Below are 24,217 nucleotides of genomic sequence, written 5' to 3' on the forward strand. Positions count from 1 at the left end.
AAACGTCAATCTAAGCTAGGTTGATTAGCATATAAATGTTTCTGCTTAATTTTTGTGCCTTTATTTGTTGAATATCGAAAAAGTTAACTCAATGTTTATCAGCAACAAAACTATACTAAATATTTATGCGAAATTCTTAATTTAATTAAAGAAGCGTTAGTTAGAGGAAATGTCGCGCAAAAAAGTTGCTAAGCCAGAAAATGCGCATAAATAACTAAATTGTTTTTCATAGAGCTATATATGTAGACGTTAACAAAATTTGTAAAGTTTGTATGCATATCAATAGTGGGTTTTCATTACAAAAATATGTATATACGGGTATATGTTTTTGTACATATACACATGTGAGCATGTATTTAGTTACTTAAGTTTTTTTTTGTTTAGGAGTGTTATTGAAACGTGCCAGCCTGAATTGAATTTGAATTTCTAGCCCCACATTTGATATTTCATATACTGCGTAGTAAGTATATTTTTGCGAACTTACGATAACTGTAAAGGTGAATTTCAGCATTAATCATGACATATATATATATATATATATATATATATATATATATATATATATTATTTTATTTTATTGCCATTTTTGCTTCCGATTATCTTATTATTTAGTTGTATTTAGATATTTGGGGCCTCCTTTCTATTTGTGCTGGTGTTGTCACACAAATAGTGAGGCCACATAAAATCCTTTTCAGAGCAGAAATACGCACGCACAGCGGGTTGACATTTTCTGCTGATTTGCGACACCTTTAAAAAAAAATAAAAGTTAATTACCAAATAAGTCAGCGTTTTTCCGATATCACAAATTTGGTGAAGTTCGACAGAACTCTTTTAAGCGAACCGATAATATACATCTCCAACCACTTGGTAGAAGCCATCACACAGTGTGAAAAATTAACTTTTTTTCGGACAAAAAGTATTATTTCGAGAAGGAGACGAGCTAGCGAAATAAATTTAAGATTATTCTAAAGCTGGTGGAGAATTTGGAAAAAAATTTTCTACTAGTTGAATAAAGAATGTTCTGGGTATTTCAAGTGCCCTTCAAAAACAGAGTGCTTACTTTCTTACTTAAAAGTAGTATGCAATGGAGTTAAAACAAGTTTTAAAGACTTGTTTCTGACATACTTGCGCCAAGGAATCTATTATCACTGCCTGGGGAGCCGAAAAAGAGTTGTTTTTCAAAAATCATTTCATGCATTTTTCAAGTCAATTAAGAAAAACTTAAAACAAATTCGGTTGGATGTCCATTTTTAAGATCAAGCTAATATCTATTCAATTACGCCTTCGAAATTACCATCAAAAGTAGTTTCTAAATTTTATTTTTTACCTTAAAACAGCTTTAAGGAACTTTCAACAAAAGTTCTTACGTATCTTAAAATTTGTGTGACCACGGAAGTGGATTCTTTGAAGTAAGTGTCACATAAACATACCTATGCATTAAACTTTTTATAAAGTTCATTGCATACTAGTTTCGGGTCAGAGAGAAAACACTTGAAACCTCCTATTTTTTTATATCATTTAAAAGCTCATGTCTCTACCCAATGGTGCTATATTTCTTGAACTCTCCAACTCAAAAATTTTAAAAACATTTTACATTTATCTCGCTAGCTGTTCTCATTATCGAAATATACAATTTTGACTCAAATATTTTTTAGGCGACATAAATTTTAGGCGATATAAATACATCTCAGGAGAAAATTATTGATATTGCCTACCACTGAGAAATATATTAAATAGTAGATTATTAATTTTTTATTTGAAATAGGTTTACAAAAATGCGTATGTTCTTTGACTACTGCTTTAAATAGTGAAAGTAATTTATTTAAACTAAAGTGTGGCGCGTGGCGTATGAGTAACATTAAAAGCGCGTGCCTATAGCTATTGTGTAACAAATTGGTGTCAAGTTTTTTTTTCGGAATTTTCTATGGAAAAACAAAAAAAAAGCCACAAAGTCCGTTCATAAATATTATATGTATGTATGTGTTGTTGCTGCTGTTGTTGTCAACAACACAAATTTCGCATTTAACTGTCACAAAAATGTGTGCAATTCAGATCTGCACTCGCAGTCGCTCACTCATTCAATCATGCATTGCTGCTTTAAGTACGCCGCATGCGCACTATAATCGGGTTAATGAAATCATACAAAATTGTTTATTTATTTATTTGCTTCAAGATATGTGTGTGCACTTGTACGTGTGTGCAAGTATTTTTTTTTTATTCTTTACGTTTACAGCTGACAAGTAACGCCAACTAAATTGAATTAGCGCAATTGCTAGTGCACACTGAATTAAAATGTAAATGCTTTGTTTACTCAACTTTTTTTTGTATGCAAAAGTTGGCTGTGTTTCAAAAAGTTCAGTTTAAATTCAATTTATCGAAAATTTGTGCATAAATTTTGCATTGCCATGGAGATTGTTTGTAGTAAATTAAATATTTTAGCAGTTAATTAGCATAATGAATGCGATCAATGGCATTTGAATGCAAAATTTATTAAGTGCATATAGTATGCACATTAGGTTGGTCCTTAAATGTAGCGAGCAAATTTTTACATCAGATTGCCTCATATCCTACGTCGATGCTAATATAGTCAAAGATATCCCATATAAATTTTGATCCCGATTACGGCGTGTCGCACGTAGGTCAAAGTTCAGATTACTCTATGACGACGTCTTAGCCGACTTTAATCGGGACTAAAATTTGTATGTTATATCTTTGAGTTTAGTAGCATCAATTTTGGGCATTAAAAAAAAAACATATTTTAAATTTTTTGAGTCCTTAGAGGCATCTGGCTTTTGACCCCTTCGCGACACACCTTAATTGACTCAAATCGGGACCAAAATTTATATGTGATATCTTTGATTATGGTAGTATCGATTGCGGGTATTAGAGAAAAAAGAAAATGTATTTTAATTTTTTGAATCTCCATAGAGGCATGTGACCTTTGACCCCTTCGACTCCAATGGAGACCAAAATTTATATGTGACATCTATGATAGTGGTGTTACCGATCGAAGGGGTGAGACTGAAAAAAATCGTTCATTTGATTTTTTTAAGGACCACCCTAATGTACATATAAAAAATATACACATAAATAAAAACTTCACTAAAAATATGCAATAGTTGTTTTTGAGTTAAACCTTATTTCGAAAAAAATATATATATTAATTTACATAAGCATATTTGTTTTGACAGCATGGCCTGTCAAAGTGTGGCTTAAGCGCTCTGAGTCGGGTCAAAACGCTGTCAATTATTGAGAAAATGCGAATGAATGGTTGTTTATTTATTTAATGGAGGCAGTGTTAGTTTTGGTTGTACTTTTTTTTTATTGGTAATGCTGCACTTTTTATTGAACAATAAAAATTTGAAAGCACACATGTACATACATACTTATGCATAAATGAATCATGCAAAAACTTTAAACAAATTCAAATAAGCTTATTAATTTATGCTATGCCAAAAGGCTAATAGCAATTTGTTTAGAGCTAATTGATAATTTCATGCTCGAAATAGTAAGCAATTGCAAACTATATGTTTGTACATATAAAATATCTATTAATTAAATAGCATTTTGAAAAGTGATATTCCTTCGGTTTTAATAATTAAAAGCTTTTAAAATCCAAATACCAATTGAATTTAAGTTTCTGATACTTTTGTGCTTATAGTTCGCTATTGGAAAGTTAAGTGATACTGGGCATTATATAAATTGTGCCGAAAGAAATTTGAGTGAAGTAGAAAATCTTATAAAATACACAGTAAATCTAGCCACTTGCGTGATTTGTGGGCGCAGTTCTTAGTTTTTCACTAGTGTGCATCCGACTGGTTCGACTCTGCACTACCATGTGCACCACCACGGGTTAATAGACATTTTTCCGATCGGCGATAGAGGGACTTGCACATAATTTTTACCTTATATGCGAAAAATATTTTGTTTTATAAATTTTTTTTGCTTTCAGAAAATCGAAATTACGAAAAAAATTTATTGTAGTACTACTCTTCGTAAAAGGAAATTAGGTACTATCTGGTACCAAAATTTTAAGAAAAGAAGGATATTGGTTTTAAATTTCAAAGTTAATCATTGCTGCCAAATAGACACCCATAACGCATAATTTTTTATATACACCCTGTATCCCATAATTCCACACCATTCTCTTGAGGATGAAATTGTGGGTCACATTTTCATTATTTACCCTACCGAATGAAGCATTATTGTTAACTTATTCAACATTAAATTGTACCAGTCTGCGCTGAGGTTAAAATTTGTGAACTTTCGCTACTAACTTCAACTTCAGAAATGCCGGAAATATTTATGCATACGAATTTATTTCCATGTCTATATGTATAAAAAATTGTATCTTTCAAAATTTCAACAATTAAAATAACACAGCCTGCCACGCCTCAACGCCTACTTGAAATATATGTATGTAATAGCGAACAATTGCTTGGCACTACCTGCCTACAGCTGTGAGTGCAAAAATGCCAGTCATGCTAAAACTTTTGGTGTGACAGGCATGCCGTGCCCCACACACATACACACACACATTCATACATAGATCACGTGAGCAAGCACAGAGTGCGATGACAAGCATTGTTACACATAATAAATTACAACAATAAACTACAATCACTGGCAACATGTGGCAACTTTTGGCATTTTATGCGCGGAAAATGTCACAGAAAAATGCCAAAGGTGCACTAATAACGGTGCACGTATATACATATGTATGTATGCAGGTGTGAGTGTTAGCATGAGTTTGTTAGTGTTGATACTTCCTTGAAGCTTCATTTCACCGGCGCAACGCTGCACTATCAGGCCTATCACAGATTTCGAGTGAACTCCCGTCGTGAAAAAATCTCCCGTCACGAATTCGGGAGAAATGCTATCAGCAATTCCAATGCATTCGTAGTTAGTGCTGCCTTTCGAATTTACGGGAGAATTTCGTGATCACGACGGAATTTATGATAGCAATTCCCGATGTGACAACGTCGGGATCTTCGACGGAATGCATATATCTTTTGCCTAAATTATGGCATTTATTTATTTTAATTTTACATACATATTTCAGTACCTAAAGGTGAAAAGGAGCCAAGTCCATTTTTTTCAAAATTAAGTTTTTGATGCAGGATGGCAAGTACTACGAAACTACATCGATTTTTCGTTTCTCCTGAATAATTTCAAAAAATGGACTTGACACCTTTCCACTCTTAGGTGACGATTTACTTTATCATGCACTAATCTCAATTTTGTTAAACCAAAAATGAGCGCTATAAATATGCAGAAATATAAAAAGCGCAAATTTTTGCGGAAAAGAAAAGAAGTTGGCACTATGTTATGGGATTTACTTAAAAAAGTTACAGCTGTGCGTCTATATGTACATATGTCTGTATATGAGAATGCATTTTTTCTTATTATATGTACTTGCATGTATTTGTTAACCACATGTGTGGCCTGCAATTACGCGAGTGCAAGAAACAAAATCGCAAACTCAAAACATTTATCGCCTCTGCAAAACTGCATTCCTTTTGAACTTGTTGTGACACACAAAACAAATAAATAAATGCATATACATGCATGTATGTATGTATGTATGTATATGTACATTTGCGGATACATACACTCATATATGTATACATATGTTTATATGCATATTTCTGCATGCTGGTTAAACTTGTACATATATATGCCGCCAAGTTGCCTTAAATGGCTGCCACCTACTGTTGTTGCTTGCGTCTGTCTGTAGCCATGCAGCTGAGCTGGCTTTAAGTTGGCTCTGAAATGTCTTGGAGTGCCACATAAATTGTCGAGACAGTTAGCATACAAGACTTTACATATTAGTAAAACACAAATAGAAACATACCGACTCGCATCTATAGCAATGCAGTTATATGTATCTGCACACATATATGCCGATATGTAGTTCACATGCATACAAATGCGTATACTCGTTTGCATCTAAAACGTCTCAGACAAGTTAAGTTTGCTGCTTTTTTTTCTACTTTGCCCTCAACTAAACAGTTATATTATTCTTCTGCCAGGTTTTCGTATTTCTCTTTTCATTTTAGCACTCGTCTGCTTTAAGTTTTTAATGCACAACTATTACTTGCAACAATGTGCAAGGCATAACACATATGTATATGAGAGTGCAGATATCCAAATGTTTTAATACATATGTAAATATAAACATATTTATTTATGTACACTGTGTCTAGCCATTTAACAGCTTGGCACTTTGGTTTGGCTCGTCGGTCTGACTGCAGCAGTCGCTCTAAAATGCCTTTGCAACATTTGCTATTTTTATTATAAATATGTATGTATGTATTTATGTTGTTATTGTTGCCACCTTGCATGCCTTAATGGTATTTAAATATTTGTATCTTTAGTGGAATAGATACATGTGCTAGGTAAGCCAGTAGTTAAGGTAAAAGCAAAATGGTAGGGTCAGATTTGCTGCAGAGTTCATTTCTTTGTAAATGTTTGTTTTTGTTTCTTTTTGTTTTATTAGTACTACGGGGTTGGGTTTTATTTATTTACTTATTTGATTTATTTGCTTTGTAAGCTAAGCAGTGCAAATGCCTTTTCAAGTGCCTGCACTGTGGAAGGTGTTGAGCTGAAAGGTATTTTGCATTTAAAATGGCACAAACGAAGTTCTGTACTTTAAATAAATAAAACAAAACTCCAAATTAACATTAAAAGATTTGCTTTTTCTTTTTTTTTTCGAAAATGTTCAAATATTCACGGTGCATATCGCAAAAAATCTAAGATTTCTTTTCCGAGTTTAAACTTTGCTTCATTTCTTGTTAGAAAATATTGTAAAAAAAACCTATTTTAGTTTTGAAAAAATTATATTTCAGACTAAGAAGCGGTTACGGAGAAAAAAGTCTTAAATGTATGCAGCAAATTCTAAGATTTGTGAACTTTTTTTTTGCGAAGAAACTTCCAAAGGCAAAATTTAAACAAACCAAGAAATAAATTACTACAAAATAAGTTGCGGCAAACGCATCGTTTAATATCTTTAAATATTTTTTGGTCTTCTTCAAACCCTCCACTTGAGGGTGGCCAGAAATGGTGCATAGCTGTGGTCATATCTCTGACAATAGTATTGCTTTGCTACCTCTCCTTTCCATAAATTACTCTTACACCAAGGTGGTTCGCCGAGGGTTGCAGGGTCAGGAAGTGTCCGGTTCTTAGTATGTGTCGCTGGATAACGAGCGTCTTCAAGTTGTATGCAGAAGTTTCGTCGGAAGCATGGGGCCTTCATATTCCAACTGCTTAGCACCACCTCCGGAATAAGGTGCCCGAATTTTGTCCAGCTCGGACTAAGAGATTGTAGCTCGATAATTCTCGACTGTACTTGTCATTATATGTGTACACATATACATATGTATTTATTTTGTGCTTTTATAGTTGTACTTTTATATATCTGCTATAGACACATTCATGCACGTGTAGATACCTTAAAAAAACCCTCATTGGATGCTCAAGCGCGTATTCAATATGACTAGTTTTGTCTACATGTATCTTTATGTATGTACGTATGTATGCACCTAGTAAGCTTTCTTAGCTGCAAATCCACCGCTAGACGCTACGCTTATAACATTTTCAATTTTATAACTCTTAGTCAAAGCGAAAAATTCACACTTCAATAACAGCGTTCAATGCAATATTTTTCGAATTTAATGCATCACTGCAGATGCCAACAACAATAGCAAAGGTGAGTATTATAACTATTGGCGCAAAAACAAGAAAACGAGTGCAAGAAAATACTAAGAGAAAAATATTATAAAATATAGAAACTTTAGTTATTACGCTGATGAGATAGAAACACATCCAAATAGTACACACAGATAGAAATACAACCACTTTGGCAAAACTACAAACTCATTTTCGCAACTCTTTGAGTTTTGTAATGTTTACACATTTTTAAAACTACGTCTGGTATTAACCTGAAATTGCCCTACAGGGCCTAAAATGCGCGCATGCCTATGCACATATACATATGTATATACATTACGGTGCATCACTCCTCATAAAAAGATATACTGTTTTTTCTATCGGAATTATAAAATATATTATATATTAAGCCTTCCCCAAAAATATTTCGCTAAAATAGTAAGTTTTACGTGCGCAAGACCAATTTTAAAATGCTTAAAAACGTAGAGTTTTTTTATAAATAAAACTAGTTTTTAAACAAATTTTCACAAAAAAACTACCTTCGATGATAGAAGAGTTTAATCTTAAAAGGTTTGCATAAAAATTTTTTGAAATTTTTTCAACGGTATTAAAATGAGATTTTTTATATATATTTTAAAATCTTAATATTTTGCCGAAATGTTTTGGCTGAGAGTTGTAAATTATAATAACATTTTATAATTTCTGTGAAAAGTCTCAACTATTTTTGCTAGGCACCCTAATATATAAGTACATACAACTACCCAGGCAGCATTTGGAATATTGTTCGGTGATTTTATGAGATACTTTAGTCATTTGCGATTCGCGTAGAGGAGTATGTATTTGAGAATAATTTGCATTCGCAACGACAATTCGATACGCTTCTGACTCTACCATTGGAATCATGTATATTAGAGTAAAGTTTATGAACAAAAATCAAAATAGTGTTTGTAGATCGCCAGAAGTGCGTGTCACATACGACTCGAAAACCACAGCCTTCCGCGATTATTTTAGCGCCAAGAAGACTCAATGCTGGCTTGGCTTGGCAATCAATATACTCACGAAACTGCGGGCCAAATTTCTATTTGACGTCGGGATTTGTTTAAAGGACTTCGTTGCTTCAAAGATATGATTAATTCCAAACATTTTTAAAAAAATTTGGTGCAATGTAGATTGGCTAGCAGGTGACAGAAAGAGTTCTGTAGAACTAAAAAATACAAACTTTTTGGTTCAAAGGACGATTGGGTATTGAAAATGCCATTTTAATTAATTTAAGTTTTTTAAGCTGATAAAGTTAGAAGGATAAAATTATAAAATGACATTTTCAACATCTAATCGTTGTCACGTGCCAAAAAAAAATGTAATACTTTACAGCATTTTTTCTTTAATTTGATACCCATAATGTTTCTCTACACTGCAGTTAGCATATTTAGACGCTTTGGGAGCAATGAAGATCTCGCACTAAGCAAAAGTAAGGAGAGATTTTAATATTATTTCTATCGAAACCTGCTGTTTTTTTGTAACAAAAAACATCTTAATAACACTAAATGTCAAAAGAAGAAAATATCATAATTTTTGCTCAAGTTTCTACTTTTATTTATTTACCCCCACTTAAAAATATTATCTGAGCGGTTTCGGCATTTATTTGTGAAATGCTTATTTTGCATAACAATTTTGTGGTTTACCCAATATGAAATATCAGTAAAACGAAGCTTTAAAGGAAAAGCAAAATAAAAACAAAAAGTTAGACAAAACCAAATATAAAGTAAAAGATAATAAAAAAAACACACACAAAAAACAAGAGCATGTTGCAAAGTACGCGGAAATTGATTTCATTTCACGCCAACTTGTGCAACATTGGCGCAATTGTTGCCACCACCATCGCCGCTACTGCTGCTGCTGTCGCCGCTGTGCAATCGTGCAGCCTTTATAAGGAAACTGAAAATTCAGCTGCAGTGCATGCAAAAAAGAAAAAAAAAGCATTTCAAACAAAAATCAATACAAATTTGCAAATAGCAAGCGATAGAGTGTTGCTGATGCTTCTACTGTTGTTATTAACACTTTTGAGCGCCAAACGGTAAAAAATGCGGCGCGCTGACTCCATCCATGGTGGTTGTCTCAACTTAATACACTCAATACAGTTTAGTGATGCAATTCATACATACTTACCGTTGCTACGTACAGAAGCAGTTGGCATTGAGGAATAGTTGTAAGTACATACATATGTATGTGTGCATGTATGGATGTGTGCATAGATATTAGCACGAACAAGCATATCACTAGTAAGTACAGACGGAAGCATACATTGCAGAAAACGATATAGTGAGTATATATATAGATATGTATATATGTAAGAGCGCAATGAATAGCTGGAGACGAGCTCTGGGCAGTAAGGGCAAGCACGTCAAGTCATAAAAACATCGCATCACGTCGTGTAATAGGCGGTTCCGTTGTTCATTTTGCAAATGCGATCGCACCCAAGTATACCAGTTTTGTTGCAGGTAAAATTTAGTGAGCGTTCCGCCCACTACCGCCCGGTAGTCGCTATGAAATTTGCATTACCACAAATTACTAAATGTAATAATATAAATGTTGCAGGCAATTGTAATTGTTTTCATTAAAATCTTTATTTTTTTGCAAGAGCAAAATTATTTTTTGTGAGTGACAACGAATTTTTCATATGGGACTGAAAGAAATAAAAAGTGGTACATATTTCTTCAACGATTACAAAACGGTGCAAATTTTCGTTCGGATTGGGGCTGAATATCGCCAAACACACTTTTGAAGTGGTCACACGTTCGCATTTATGGTCGAGGGTAAGCAACCAAGGAACCTTTTTCTTACCCAAATATTATTTAATTTAAAATGTTATATACCTCAGCCACCCTCACACACTCTAATGCCAAGAACGTCCAATATCATTTCATCGATTTTATTGACGATTACTGGCGTGACGACCTCTTTTGGGTGACTTGAAAGTTCCGAGTCACTTGTGCTGGTATGACCAAAACGGAACTCAGTAAGACTCTTTTTAAAAATTGAAATTGATGGAGCAAAGTCGAAATAATATTTTACGCAAGAAATAACAATTAATTTTGATTTTTTTTTAAATAATTGCAAAAACAAAAGTCGGTGACTTATTTATATTGATGACTTTTAAAAGAAAAAGTCACTGACTGATTTTTCTTGATGACTTTTATAGATAAAAGTGTTTAATAACTGTTATCTAAGACATAAAATATAAAAATCAAAATTATCTAATTGCATAAAAATTGCAAATAAAAATTTATTTTCAAATTCGAGTCTCGGTGAAAAAAGAAATCGACTGGTATATATCATTTAGTTGCAGAACATTTCCTTCGTAGTGAATTTTTCCATGACAGTTTTCATCAATAACTATCACGTTCGGACCCTGGTTCTAAATATGAACCCAATCGGACTACAAATAAGGGGTTTTCAAACATATCGACACCTATGCCACCTATCGGATTAATTAATCTTCCTTATTGCATTGTCATCGGGCTCTGAGTCAATTGTGAAGTTTCAAGTCTCTAGGTCATTGGCAAATTGGTTAAAAATTTACTTCAAGATTTGCCCCTAACAAACATACATAGGTACTTACATTCATACCCACATATAGAGCAAGTTTTATAAAAACTTGTAATAAAAAAGAGGAGGTTATAAATTCGTCAGAATTTTTATTTCATATCAACAAGTTTCGAAAATTCTATTTTTATTAAAAAGATGGTACCTCAACGGTTGTCCCGTATTAATTTGAATTAGATCCAATAATTTAATCATTAAAAAATTAACGGTAGTCCTAAATTTGTATATAAGAATTGAAGTCGGTTGTGTTTTTGCTTAAAAATGATTTGTTAATTTTTAAATATTTTTTTTCTGTTTTGTTGGATTTGTAATATTTGTCCAACATCTGCAATTTTCTTATTTTCTCATTTCCATCTGCATCGCCATCTTTATTACTGCAATTTTATGGCATACCATTAACTGAGAGGCATTTCCGTGCATTGGCATTTTTATTTCAAATATGCCCTTTAAAAATAGGTGGTGCTACCTTCCGTTGCCTTGCTGCTGCACAGACATTCCTTTAGTTAATTAATTGAGTAGTCTTTTGCGCTTTGTGAACCAGCAGCATTCAAAGTTGTTTACAAAATTTTTGCAAATATTTTTCACTTAAGTTTTAAACCGATTGCATTTGTCGTGGACGGTCACAAATGGCAGGCACTTTTTTACAGCAGCTTTATGCGCGTCACTCACAGGTATACATACATACATACATACATATATATGTGTGTAGATGCATACAAAAGCAAGAACATGGCTATATTTAGAGGCTTAAGTAACTTAACTTTAACGTCAAAGAACCGGATATGTGCTTTTGTGTTTTACTTTATTTTTATTGCGAAATATTGTATAAAGATTTTTTTTTAATATTTAGGAGCAAGTAAGTATGCAGAAACGTATATATATATAAAGTACATAAAAACCGCGCGCAGACGCTTTGTCGCAAAAGAGTGTATATATGTACCATCAATTTAACGACTTTAATTACAATTCAAATCTGCTTAAGTGTGTTTGTAACTGCGTGTACTACTTTTATGACTCAAGCAAACCTGATTTAGGTCTACAGGTCAACAAGTTTAAATAGCTATTGGCAAATCAACTTTGCGTACAACTATATAAATGCCTTTCATTTTCTGGATAAATCACTGTAAGCATAGAACCGGTCTAAATAGTTAAGTGAATGGTAGTAGCTAGTTAAGTGAATACATATTTAGAGCACGTGGTGGTGGTGGGGCCGCCGAACAAAGCAAATAGGTGGGTAAGCTAACACGAGAAAAGATAAATACTTTAGTCATCCCAAAGTTGAAAAATGTGTGTTCATAAGAATAATTTAAAAACTGGTTTAATTAGCATTTGTTGCCTGGTGGAATATAACAGAAAATAAAATTTGACAAGTTCCGCTAAAAAGCCGCAAAATTCACAAATAAACACACATTGCGCAATTTTGTTCTTGAAATAAATAAATAACGAAGATCGAAAAATATTCAAGTTAAGAAATTCAAAGTAATAAAATTCTTTTGTTTGAAATCTATTTTCGTTGCATTCTTCTCCAGTCATTTGAAGTAAATCTCCACTTAACGTTTTACGTCATTCTTTACATGGATCAGTTACCAGCCGCTAGCCACCAAACCGCCAACAACTGGCTAATCAACCGCAACATAAGGTACTTAGCCTCAATGTCAACTGGTTTAGCACTGAAATCGAATACACTTACTCACCATGTATACAAAAATGTTAAGTGTACCTACATATATGCATAGTTATGTAGTAGATTTTAGTATTTATTCTTTTGCCAAACCTTTCTCAAGCTACGAGTAATCAAGTATGCATTTAATTGCAACTATTCTTGTTGCTGGCGTTAATTTAATGCTATTGTTCTTGTTACGGCCGGTGTCAGCTTTGACTAAATAGTTTATTTAACGAGCGTGTACTGCCGGCACTTAAGCGAATAATTTGAGGCAAAAAAGTGTATGTATGTACATGAATCTTAAAATAAAATGAAAACAATGCGAATACTGGGTTGCTATTAAATAGAATACAGCTACTACTAAGTTTAAAGAATTACCAATTGGTATGTGCTTTGGTTGGCTCTGAAAATAAATTGATAAATTTACTACCCGGAGATAAGCTGCTAGTGGGCCTTGGAATTGAAGAGCAGAATATTTGTTGACTTTTCAACATTAAAAATCAGAGTGTGTTATAAGAGTGGATACTACATGTATGTCCCTAGTAAGATGGCAGCATGTATCTAGTGTTGTAGACGTACCTACTAGAACTAAAACTACCCTAAAGTATTCACCTCGGGCCGCTTTGTGGTAGCAGAAGAAGAGGAAATAAATACTAAATGCGAGCTTAATGTAACTTGCATTAGAAAAATCACTTAGAAGGTATAGAAGCAAAAGAACGGTCTGTAAAAACGTCAGCCCACCCATTAATTTTAAACAACTCATATCGCTCCAATGCTTAAAGGTCCTCAGTTTGTTTAAAAACGTTGTCCAATCACCCAGAAGTGAATTGCACAAGTTGCAAACAAGAGACTACTAAGAAATTCTTGTATTATCTGTGTTATTACGCTTAAATTCCACCAAGCAGTTTATGCCTATCGGAAGAATAAAGTTTACAACTCGTATGCGGTAATTGCTAATAATAGATACAAGAAAATTAAGCTAAAAAGTGCAAAAAGTAAGAAATTAACCTTTCCGATAACCCCATGTTAAAATTTTTTGAACTTAACTGCTGTTAAGCTGCTGGTGGAAATGGACTATTATTATAGGTATTATGTCAATCGATATTTTTCATGAGTACCTACTTAGTAGTACCGAGTACTCGATACTTTATGACAAGTACTGACGTCTTAAGAACTTTTTTAATTAAAATAGCGTTTAACAATTACCCGATAAAGGGTGTGATTGTGATGAAAATGAACATAGCGCTCGCTTACTTCAATATTATGATAACTCAAACAAATAGCGCGCTTTTGAAGCGAAAGTTTAGGTAGGGCATTTTTGAACCAAATTTTTCAAGCAAATTCTGAAATAGTGTGTTCTTGAAAAGTTTTGTGAGATAGGGCGTTTCCGAAATAGGTCAATCTTTAACTCAGCCGTCGAAACAAATGCGTCAAACCTTTATAAAATATTTGCTTTTGAAACCTTTACATACGCTTTTTTATAAACATTTATTTTGCTCTTATAGAAGTAAACTTATTGCAAGTTTCAAAAATTCTTTTAGATATGCTTTTTAGACCACAGGAAGAGAATTTAAAAGCAGAGCAATCTGTTTTTCTTTTTACTTTTTGCGTTTGCTTTAAAAATATTTGAAATACTCGTACTATCCATACATTTTGCAAATATGAGTAGGTACTGGCATCGATTCTTCTTTAGAGTATTCTATACGAGTACTAGTATCGATACTTTTTTAAAAAGTTCTACTACTACTTATGCGATGAAGGAAGGTTTCTCAATAAATGAGATATTACGAACTCTCGCTCCGCTACCCAACCTATTTACCTACATTACATTGTGGTTGTTCACACATGCCATTGATATGGTGTTTAATAGACTTTCATTAATTACGTAAGTATGCAGTTATTTCTTGAAACTCCACTCACAAAAACTCAGTAACTCAAACAGTTGTCAGCTGCACAAACGAAATTTTGCCCAATCTAGTGATTAAAAATGCATTATAATAATTTCCAAGTTTTCGTTTATTAACAAAAGCGATTAGCTACGCTAAATACGAAAAAAAAAAATGTGGCTCCCCAATTCAGCGAATGTGGAAGTGAAAGTCAACGCTTGTATGTACACAAAAAGCTAATTAAAGTTATATAACATCAGAGCTAATTACTGCACTTAAATTAAGCGAATTTTACATGGAGCCTTTTTTTGACCCGAAGTTAAAGAAAAAATAGTACGCCACTGAAATTTTGTATCACAAAAATAACACAAGTCACTAATTTATTTTTTCATGTCCAATTTTTTCCACACCTTTTACCTATCATTTACAACTTACTTATCTTCACTTTTTCACTTGACTTGTTGCCATATTTTTATTTTGCTTGCCGCTTTAACCTTCAAAGCATATGTATAAACAAAAAAAAACACAAAACACCAAACTGGTACGCACACTTGACCTTTGTTTCCTGCACAGTCTGTGTATCCACTGCGAACTGCGTAAGTCTTTAATGGCTTAACATTTTGATTGGTCATTCGCCAAATTGGTTGTCTTAGCGCTGTCTTATTGTTTGGCTTGCCTTGTTTACACTTTCATCTATTAGTCGACAAGCATCTACATATTTATAATCGAACGACTTATACTATTTCACGGTGTTTATCGCGTAGCTGCTGCTTGGCTTTTGTAATGTAAAATACGATGCAAGTAAAGAAAAGAAATGTGGTCAGCTGCATGCAACCCAATTGCAAACGGGTTGAGCTATATAGGGAAGTAGTAGGTATTTTTGTGTGCCGTCGGCAAGGGTTATTAAAGTTTTTGCATATGTGATATAAGTATGTAGAGACATTTGTATGTATGTATGTTTGTACGTACTTTTTGTTCAAGAGTCATAGTAATTGTTCAGAGGTCGTTTCCTACGCTATCAATAGTTTTGTAATCTCCTTAGTTTGACTTAACGGCGCATGCTGCAATTTACTTAATATTTTTTTCATTCACGTAGATGTTAAGCCTCTTATGGCCATTTCATAATTTCGTCAAAATATGTGTGCTTTTTCTATGAGTTTTTAAATGATTGGCTTCCTAGAAGAGTTAATTCGTAATTTTCTTTTGAAGTATTTTTTTTTTTTTTTTTTGAATTCGTAAGTCATTGCCACATGCACCTTGTTAAGGCCGAAAGGTGAATGCTTCCAAAGCTGATTATAGTTGGTGAATACAATTTTTTTTTTTTTGTGTAAAAATTGTATTTGTACAATAACAATTACCGGGCGCGTGCTCCACTGCGCCTTAGAAGTAGTGTGGTTACTCTCTCTCTCAAAACTCTTATCGACCTATTCTTAAAAAACAAAATAGACTTAAAGAGCTTAATGAAGTGCGATTTTCAAAAAAAAAATTGTGTGCGTTAGTTAATATATTTTATAGCGTATTTAGAAAGGAGGTAGAGTATCGACTTTCTGCTGGGATTTTAATTTATAATCTTATAACTCGAGTTTACATACCGCGCACTTTCTACCAAGTCTACTAATGCAATATCTAACTTTTCTTATCAATTTAGCTCAATCGCATTTTTCACATATGTAGGTGGAACATTTTTAAATTTCTTTAGTTTAATACACGTAATGTAATATTTCATTTATTTTATCAATTTAATCGAATACAATTTTTCAAAAATGTGGCAACCCTCCTTAAAAAATATTTTTGGCAGTAAACTTTCCCAAGCCTCTTTACATAGTTCGATATGCATATTGTAATATTTAATTTACCTTATCAATTAAATTAAACCACAACCTTCCACCAAAATATTTTCAGTCGTACGCTTTCTTAAACGTCTTTCCTTTTACAGCCGTACTACAATATTTGTTTTATCTTATCAATTTATTTGAAATGCAACTTTGAAACAAGTAGCAACTCTCTGATTTTTTTCCATATTTTTAGTTTGATCTCTAGCAATACAACGGTGGAAACTCCATTCAATTTCATGCAGACTGAGAAAAATTTAAAAAAATTTTAATTTGGCTTCTATTGCTGTAATAATGACCCCATATATAAATTTTTCTTTAATTTCTATAATGTACATACATGGGTTTGTTACAATTTTATTATATTCATAGGGGAGCAAGAAGAAAAAAATGTAGAATAAAATAAATAACGCGACTTTCAAAGAATCAGAATGTCCACACATTCTAAATACATACATCTTTATATATGAACTCAACAGTGGCAGCAACATTAAAAGCCAACCTGGCAGGTGTAAAATTGCTGCTTTCCAGGAAAAAAATATCAAGAATTGCATACTTGCTTTCGATTTTGATTGCATATTCGACATGATTTCTTATTTTCTAATTTTACCAAACGCTCAGTTGCAATATTTTGCGCTTATGCTTCTGCTATACCTGTGACTTAACTCATATTTTTCATGCACTTTTGCATTTTCACATTAGTTGCGCTTTTATATTAAATTGAATTTTTTTCACATTTAGCTTTGCTTTTCTGACTGCAAAAATCTCAAAAATCTGGAGCATTCAATTACACGCACGTTTGCGTATTTGCTACAATACATACTATATATTTATGTGCATGTACCAGATGAATTTATAAATGTTTGTATGTATGTACATATATTTATAAGCTTACGTACATAAGTATATGTATTTATAAAGAAGCACTTTTGAAGATAGTTTTGCATAACTATGTGAAAGCCTTCCTAAGTTACATCGAACTACTTACCATTTAGGAAAAAGGTAATATTTTAAATAACGAGAGAGAGAAAAAAAGCTATTAAATTGAAATATAAAGCCTTTATATATAACGTTATTTTCGTTTATTCCAAAAAATTTTGCTCTCCTAAAGTGCAAAGGATGTTTGATTTTACATTCAGTCCTGCAGAGGGCAGAGAAGATGATTTTTCTGCCATACATTTTTAGAAACAAGCACAGAATTTCCCTTCGCCATATCTTCCATAATACTCCATCAAATTAAATGATTGAAACATAATTTTTAAAGAACATCTCCACTGGTTGAGGTGAAAAATAAAAACTTTTTAATAGAATTGCCACCTGCTTAAAATATTAGTGACCCAAAAAATATATCGAGTAAAATATTGCAACGTATTCAGGGATTGCAAGGCATTTAAATGCACTGTTAACCTAAAGTAACAATTTTGAAGAGAAATTTCCAACTATTTGAAAATTTAAATCTCTCTATGTATATATATATGTATAAAACAAAGTTGCTTCCGTAATACCAAGCATAGCTCTAGAATCGATTGTCCTACGTGAGCTGTCTTTTTTGTTGTGTTTGTCTGTGCTCAAGGAAATTCGAAAAAAATTGTATAGTCAATTTTTTTTATTTCTTTTATTTTGACCTTTATATTACAATTGAAATGTTTGCCCAAGTTCAAAATTGTATCAATGCTAAACAATTATTTATGTAGGTTAGGTTAGGTTAGAGAATGTTGTAAATTATTGCCGGTTCTATTAAAAGTTGCCGGATTTGAAAACTAAATGAAGAAATTTTGGTTCAAAATATAAAGTCAGTCTTATCATCAGGAGTTTCATTTTCCTCGAATTGGTTCAATTTTTTTGTCCGTGTACTCTCTGCCGGCTGTTGAAAAAATGTTGGACTAATTTTCTTTCGGTCGAATATGAATCGATATGAAGTTTGAATTTGCAAATATGGTTCGATTGGTTCGAAAATAGTTTGAATTCTTCGACATTGTACTTTCAGTGTCCGTAGACCTTTCGCCGATCAGAATATAAAACATTGTACAGATTCAACACCGAACCAGATTATTGTTCAAGACATTGAATGAAGAGAAGAAAGTTATTAAAATTTATTTCGTTGGCAACTCTGATAACTAAATTCATAATTGGGGCGCCAATTACGAATGAGAGAGCGAATTACGAATGGGAGAGCGAATCACTTGCCGTGGAAACATCATTTAAATTTGCTCAGCCATCCCGTTTAAAGATTTGCGATAGTACGCTACGGTTTTTGAATTGAATTTTGCTAAGTGCTTTAAGTGCCGTTTTTACTGAGTGAGTAAATGAAGATGTTGTTACACGTGCCTTCTCTTATTTATAAGTGTCAACCGCCTTCTGAAATGCAGCAACTTCAGCTTAAAAGACAACAAAGTAAATGGGTAGACGAAATAATTTTTCAAGCTGCAACTGTGCTGAGAGGACTCCAACTTCTACCCGGTTCCTATAGTTTTGAACCATCAGTGCAGAAGAGGAGTGAGCCATTTTTTTCAGAAGCGCCTCTGACCAAAGTCCTCAATCAGAAGCAGATACCTTATACCTAAATAAATTCACAAGAGATTTCGAAGCAATATTTGTTTAGAAACAAGTTGAAACATAAATAACGTAAAGCGCTAAAAGGGGTTAAGTCATTACTTTGAGGTACTTCGTCTCTATTATATCTTCCAAACCTTGTGTTGAGAGAAACATATTTAGTTGAGAGAAACATATTTAGTTGATGTAACTAAACTCTTTTCTCAGTGCGCGTGCGGTGGTTATTGAATTTCTGATTTTAATGGTCTCCTACGTTTACCGGCCAAGGTGACTGGACTTAAAGCCAAGCCATCAAATTTTATGTTTGTATAAATCTTGGAAGTCTAGGCGAAGCCTCTTGGTGGTGATAGCTCCCAATAACTAAAAGCCTTTAGCAGTTTTAAATCAGTAGTATGACTTTTTGGCATAATATCTGACATTAAATCAAAACTGGAAATTTTTGGTATTATGTACTCGGTTAGGCTAGGCTTAGAAGGGCGGAAAGTACCATACTTTCACTCCATATACATTTGACTGCTCTGAGTTAGTGAGTAACATAAAATGTTATACTCCTCCTAACTTGGGAGTCTTCTTCTTGCCATGAAGGAATTCGAATAGTTCGATCATTGCTCATACATTTGAAAGCATAGCCTACTTCCGATGAAGTAGCAGCCGTTAACATAAATGTTTAGTCGCCGTCAGTAAAGAATTTTTTTTAGCTAGAAATTAAAGATTTTGATCTAGATGATAAGGCGGGGCTACATGCCACACAATGCCGACAGTTATGGCTCTATTGCACGAAAAATTCCCTGGAATCGTGATTTCAATAATCAGCGATGTAACTTGGCCACCAAGATCCTAGGATTTAACGCTTTTGGATTTCTCGCGCTTGTGCGAATAATCTTATATCTTTGGAGAAATTGAGAAATCCAAGATACGCCAAGTAATAACCGATTTATAACGCGAATCATATGAAAATTTCATAGCAAATTAAATGTAAATCGGGCCGTGGGCAATATTTGAATGATTTTGCCAAGGTGCATATATACAAGAACAGCTGATTCGATTTTTTTCTAAATACTAGTACAGCAGAATATCATCCAAGACGCAATGGCGTAACTCTATGATATCAACAAAACGAAATGACGAAAATTATCTGCTATTTTGCTTCGTTTTGGCATCCTTAAGTAACAAAAATCAATAACAAAAAACACGGGATTTTTTACATATATTAATGCGCTTTGGATTTTTCTTTAGCGTAAAATTACATAAACAAAACATTCCCTGCAAACCAAAATTTCCAAAACCTTAACGAAATGTTTACAAGTATAGGAAGTGTGTTCCCAATTCTGTAACGAACCTTCAAAGAAAATTATATGAAGTGATTGACACCAACTCGTAAAAAAATTTCTGTACGATTTCTTAAAGAGAATTCAAAAAAAAAAATCGTCACATCGCAGCATTACTTCACAGCAAGTTTTCGTGTGATATAACACCTCTGGATTTTGTCTTTGGGTTATATTTGTTGATAAGCCAGCTAAGATTCAAAACTTTGGAGCCTTCCGAATGGACCACCTACAGCGAAGTCGCGGCCAAAATTTTTATGAAATTATTTTTAAAATGAAAATGTCAAAGATTCTTCTTTCTGGCGATAATTAAGATTCCGACGTTCATTTCTGTTTTAAATTTTTTATTTAAAATTAAAAAAAAAAATGTCTCGATGGATCACCATATATTTAGATTACTTGGAAAGGATGGTTTGCAGGGTTGTTATGAAATAAAAAATTCCTCGAAGTATATTCAGTGTGCTCTGTTGTTTAACTTTACTTCCTTAAGGACAACATGTATAGCCTTTTACATTATGGTAAGCAAATGAAAAACATTTTTTTGTGAATCTCTTATTTTGGTATTTTGAAGCTGGCTGGGAAACCTGATCAAAATTACTAAGCAAATTTTGTACGTAAAAAAATTTTTTGTTTCGGACTTTCCAGCAATTTGTTAACCCTATAAGGGGCAAAATCGAAAATGGAAAATTATTAAATTTGACATGAAAGTTAACTTTTTTTATTTTTTGTCTTATTTTTTTTTTTACGAAATTCCCATAAGCCACATGCACATAAACATATTCCAGTATACAATGAAAATTTTGCTACTGCTACATAGTTTGAGAGGAACTAATGAAACCACTCAAAATATTTGGCAAGGTTTACGTGTTTACGTAATTTAATTTTATTGCAAGGTAGATATTTTCACATTTGCATTTTTTGAAACCATATAGTACATATACATGGTTGTCACCAAAATGTCCATTATCCTCGCTTGGCACGAAACACTTAAAGCACTAACAAACATTTTTGCATATATTTAGTATTTTGAACACGCATGTTTATGCTCTATTTTGCAATTGTTCCGCTTTTTCTTCAATTTCTCATGAAAATTTAAGTGTTTGGATACTTATTTTCCATATCATTGTTTTTTTTTATTATTTCTGATCACTTGATTTAATATAAAAATAACCATTTTTTGTACATACCGGCTCCAAACAGGGCAACGAAAACAAACAAAAACTTATTCATTTTGTTAATTTGAAATTTCTTTTTTTTCTACTTTTACAAGCGTTTTTGGATTATATATCTTTAGAGTATATTCCGTTAAGTAAGAAAATGGAATTTCCTTTCTCGCTTTGCTTCGCTTGATTTTTCAAAAATACCGTTGATATGCACAACGTCTGACAAGGAACCACTGGTATCGACTATGTGTGGTACGTTGACGTACATTCGCTTTTTATACCGGGCCATGTGTAGCGTGCGCACGCGTACGGCTGCGCACCAACGTCCGCCACGTCTGCGCCCGCCATTCGCCCAACCACCTTCGCGCTTGCTCCTACCGAAGTCTCGAGACAAAGCACGTCAATAACAGCCACTAGCCAATGTAAGAAAAATTTTCGCTGCCGTTGAAAGCCTCTGCTAGCGGCGCTGATGTCGTCTACGTTAACGTCGAAGTTATCCTCTCGGAGACAGCAGTTGCCATTGCAGAGGGCGAGAATAGAGTGAAGGTAATTTTTTCGTCTTCAAAAATGATCAATTGCAGAGCGGTGCAAGCGTTTGCGCTCTTGTAAAGCATGAGTATGAGCCGTTTGCCGTTGAAGCAAGCAAGAAAAATAAAGATAAAATAAAAATTCATATAATGAATTGCTGAGACTTAAATTTCATTTTCGTTGTTTTGGAAATAAGGCGCGAAAGCAGACGCAAAATGTAAGTTGTAAAATCTACAACTACAACATGTACGCTGTGCGAGAGTTGTGTAGAAAAGTTGTCGACACCGACGCCGACACCGACGACGACGACGACGACGACGCCAACACTGAGATTGTTGTACGCAAGCGTCAGCAGCGGCTAATAGCTAATTGGTGCTTTGTAGCCAACAGCTGGTGCCGTTTTAACTGTTGTGGTTGTAGTTTTGCCGTTTCACTTTACCTATGCTACTTTTGCTATTCTGCAGTTTTCATAGCAGCCATCATTGTGGCTTAAATCTACAAGCGGTTTGCTACAAATGTTGACTTTTCGCTTTTGTGGCCATTTTCGCACAACGAACAGAAGTTGAAGCCAAATTATCTGTACATACATGCTTACATACTAGACTTCGCGCGCCATGTCTATTCACTGTACGTACTAGGCATGCAAGTGACGCATGCGCAGTTTTGTCGTTGAACTGCCGGCTAGCTGCGCGTACATATTAGTGTGTATGTACATACGTATGTACGTATGTAGTTGTGAGGGTGGTAACTACTCGATCAGCGTCGACCAAACTGCATTCTTACCGCTATTTTTGCTTACTAGTTTTCATTATACTTCTTTTTCTCTTGGGTTTTTCTTTCTATCCGCATTTTAATGGCAATTAATCATACTGCTCGTGGCACAAGCACATAGCAAAGAATCATTTAATTAGTATTCCGTACACATAGGCGCATACAGCTCGATTTGCAGGCATAAAAGCAAATGCGGCTTTCTGCCTAGAATACTTTTTTTGAAGCACTGCTTTCTACTTTAAGTCGAAAACATTTAAGCTACCAATAGCTTGACCGCAATACTTTCCAGATTAGAATAATGTCTTCTTTAGTATTTATTATTTTAATTAAATTAAAAGTATGTACATAGGCATTCGATGACTAAAGTATTCAAACCGAGTTTCGCCTGCAATACCTGTATTTGAGCTTTTGGGCTTCTATATGAATTTGTTTCTTTCAGAAAGCACTTCAGTGAAAAATATATAACAAGCTGGCTTTTCGGTTGAGGTAAAACTAAGCCTAATTTTCTTTTTGAAACAATAAAAAATAAAAATTGTATTGGAAAAATGAAAACAAAACTCGAGCAAAGTTCAAACTGTCAGCGTATATCAAATAAACTCTAAAACTTACTTGTGAAACGCGTATGTGTAACTCGAAATGATTTCAAGTAGCTTGTGGAGCAAACCTATTATCTAAATCAACAAAGAAAACTGTCAAAAAAAATATTTTTATTTATAAAAGCAAATCAAAAATTTAATTAAAAAAGAAAAACAAATTAAATTAAAAGCTCTAAAAATGTAACCCTACAGTACTAACCGTATTTTGTATACGTTAGTTGTTGTTGTTATTTTAATAACATACAAATTCTCCAAAGAGTTTTTGGGGAGTGTTGCTGGAGTGACAGATATACATCTGGGTCATTCGGCGATGTCTTGTTAAAATCTTTTTTTTAAGTAAAAGTAAACTAACGGCTCTATTCTCTATCTGTGACAAATTCTTGTCACAGTGTGTTTTACGGAAAAATAAACAAAATTTTTATCACCCATATAGGGCAATAAATGTCATACATATTATTTCCCTTATAAATTTTATTTCGATAAAATTGACTTTAAGGTGCATAAAACTCAAAAATATTTTTACTTAATAGAGTAAAAAACTTTGCTTACATTGCGGCAAATTCTGTGTCCAAATACACACTTATATCCGGCACTGTACACATGCATGTATCGTTACAATAATATAGAAA

At 33.4% G+C, this 24,217-nt stretch overlaps 1 protein-coding gene across 2 annotated transcripts in view; it reads right to left on the bottom strand.

Moving 5' to 3' along the window:
- LOC118737566 (protein obstructor-E) overlaps positions 1 to 22,024 on the bottom strand; it is a 64,080-nt gene extending 42,056 nt beyond the window's left edge. Inside the window, exon 1 of one of the 2 annotated variants that reach the window (XM_036468148.1) lies at positions 21,718 to 22,024. In XM_036468148.1, coding sequence (XP_036324041.1) covers positions 21,718 to 21,760 — 43 coding nt within the window. In that variant the 5' untranslated portion in view covers positions 21,761 to 22,024. The remainder of the gene's footprint in view (positions 1 to 21,717) is intronic. The other variant, XM_036468147.1, reaches the window with a different exon arrangement.
- Positions 22,025 to 24,217: the final 2,193 nt, after the last annotated feature.

The sequence above is a fragment of the Rhagoletis pomonella genome, unplaced genomic scaffold, assembly GCF_013731165.1.
Source record: "Rhagoletis pomonella isolate Grant_MI unplaced genomic scaffold, Rhpom_1.0 Rhpom_scaffold_00004, whole genome shotgun sequence".
NCBI classification, from domain to species: Eukaryota; Metazoa; Arthropoda; class Insecta; order Diptera; family Tephritidae; genus Rhagoletis; species Rhagoletis pomonella.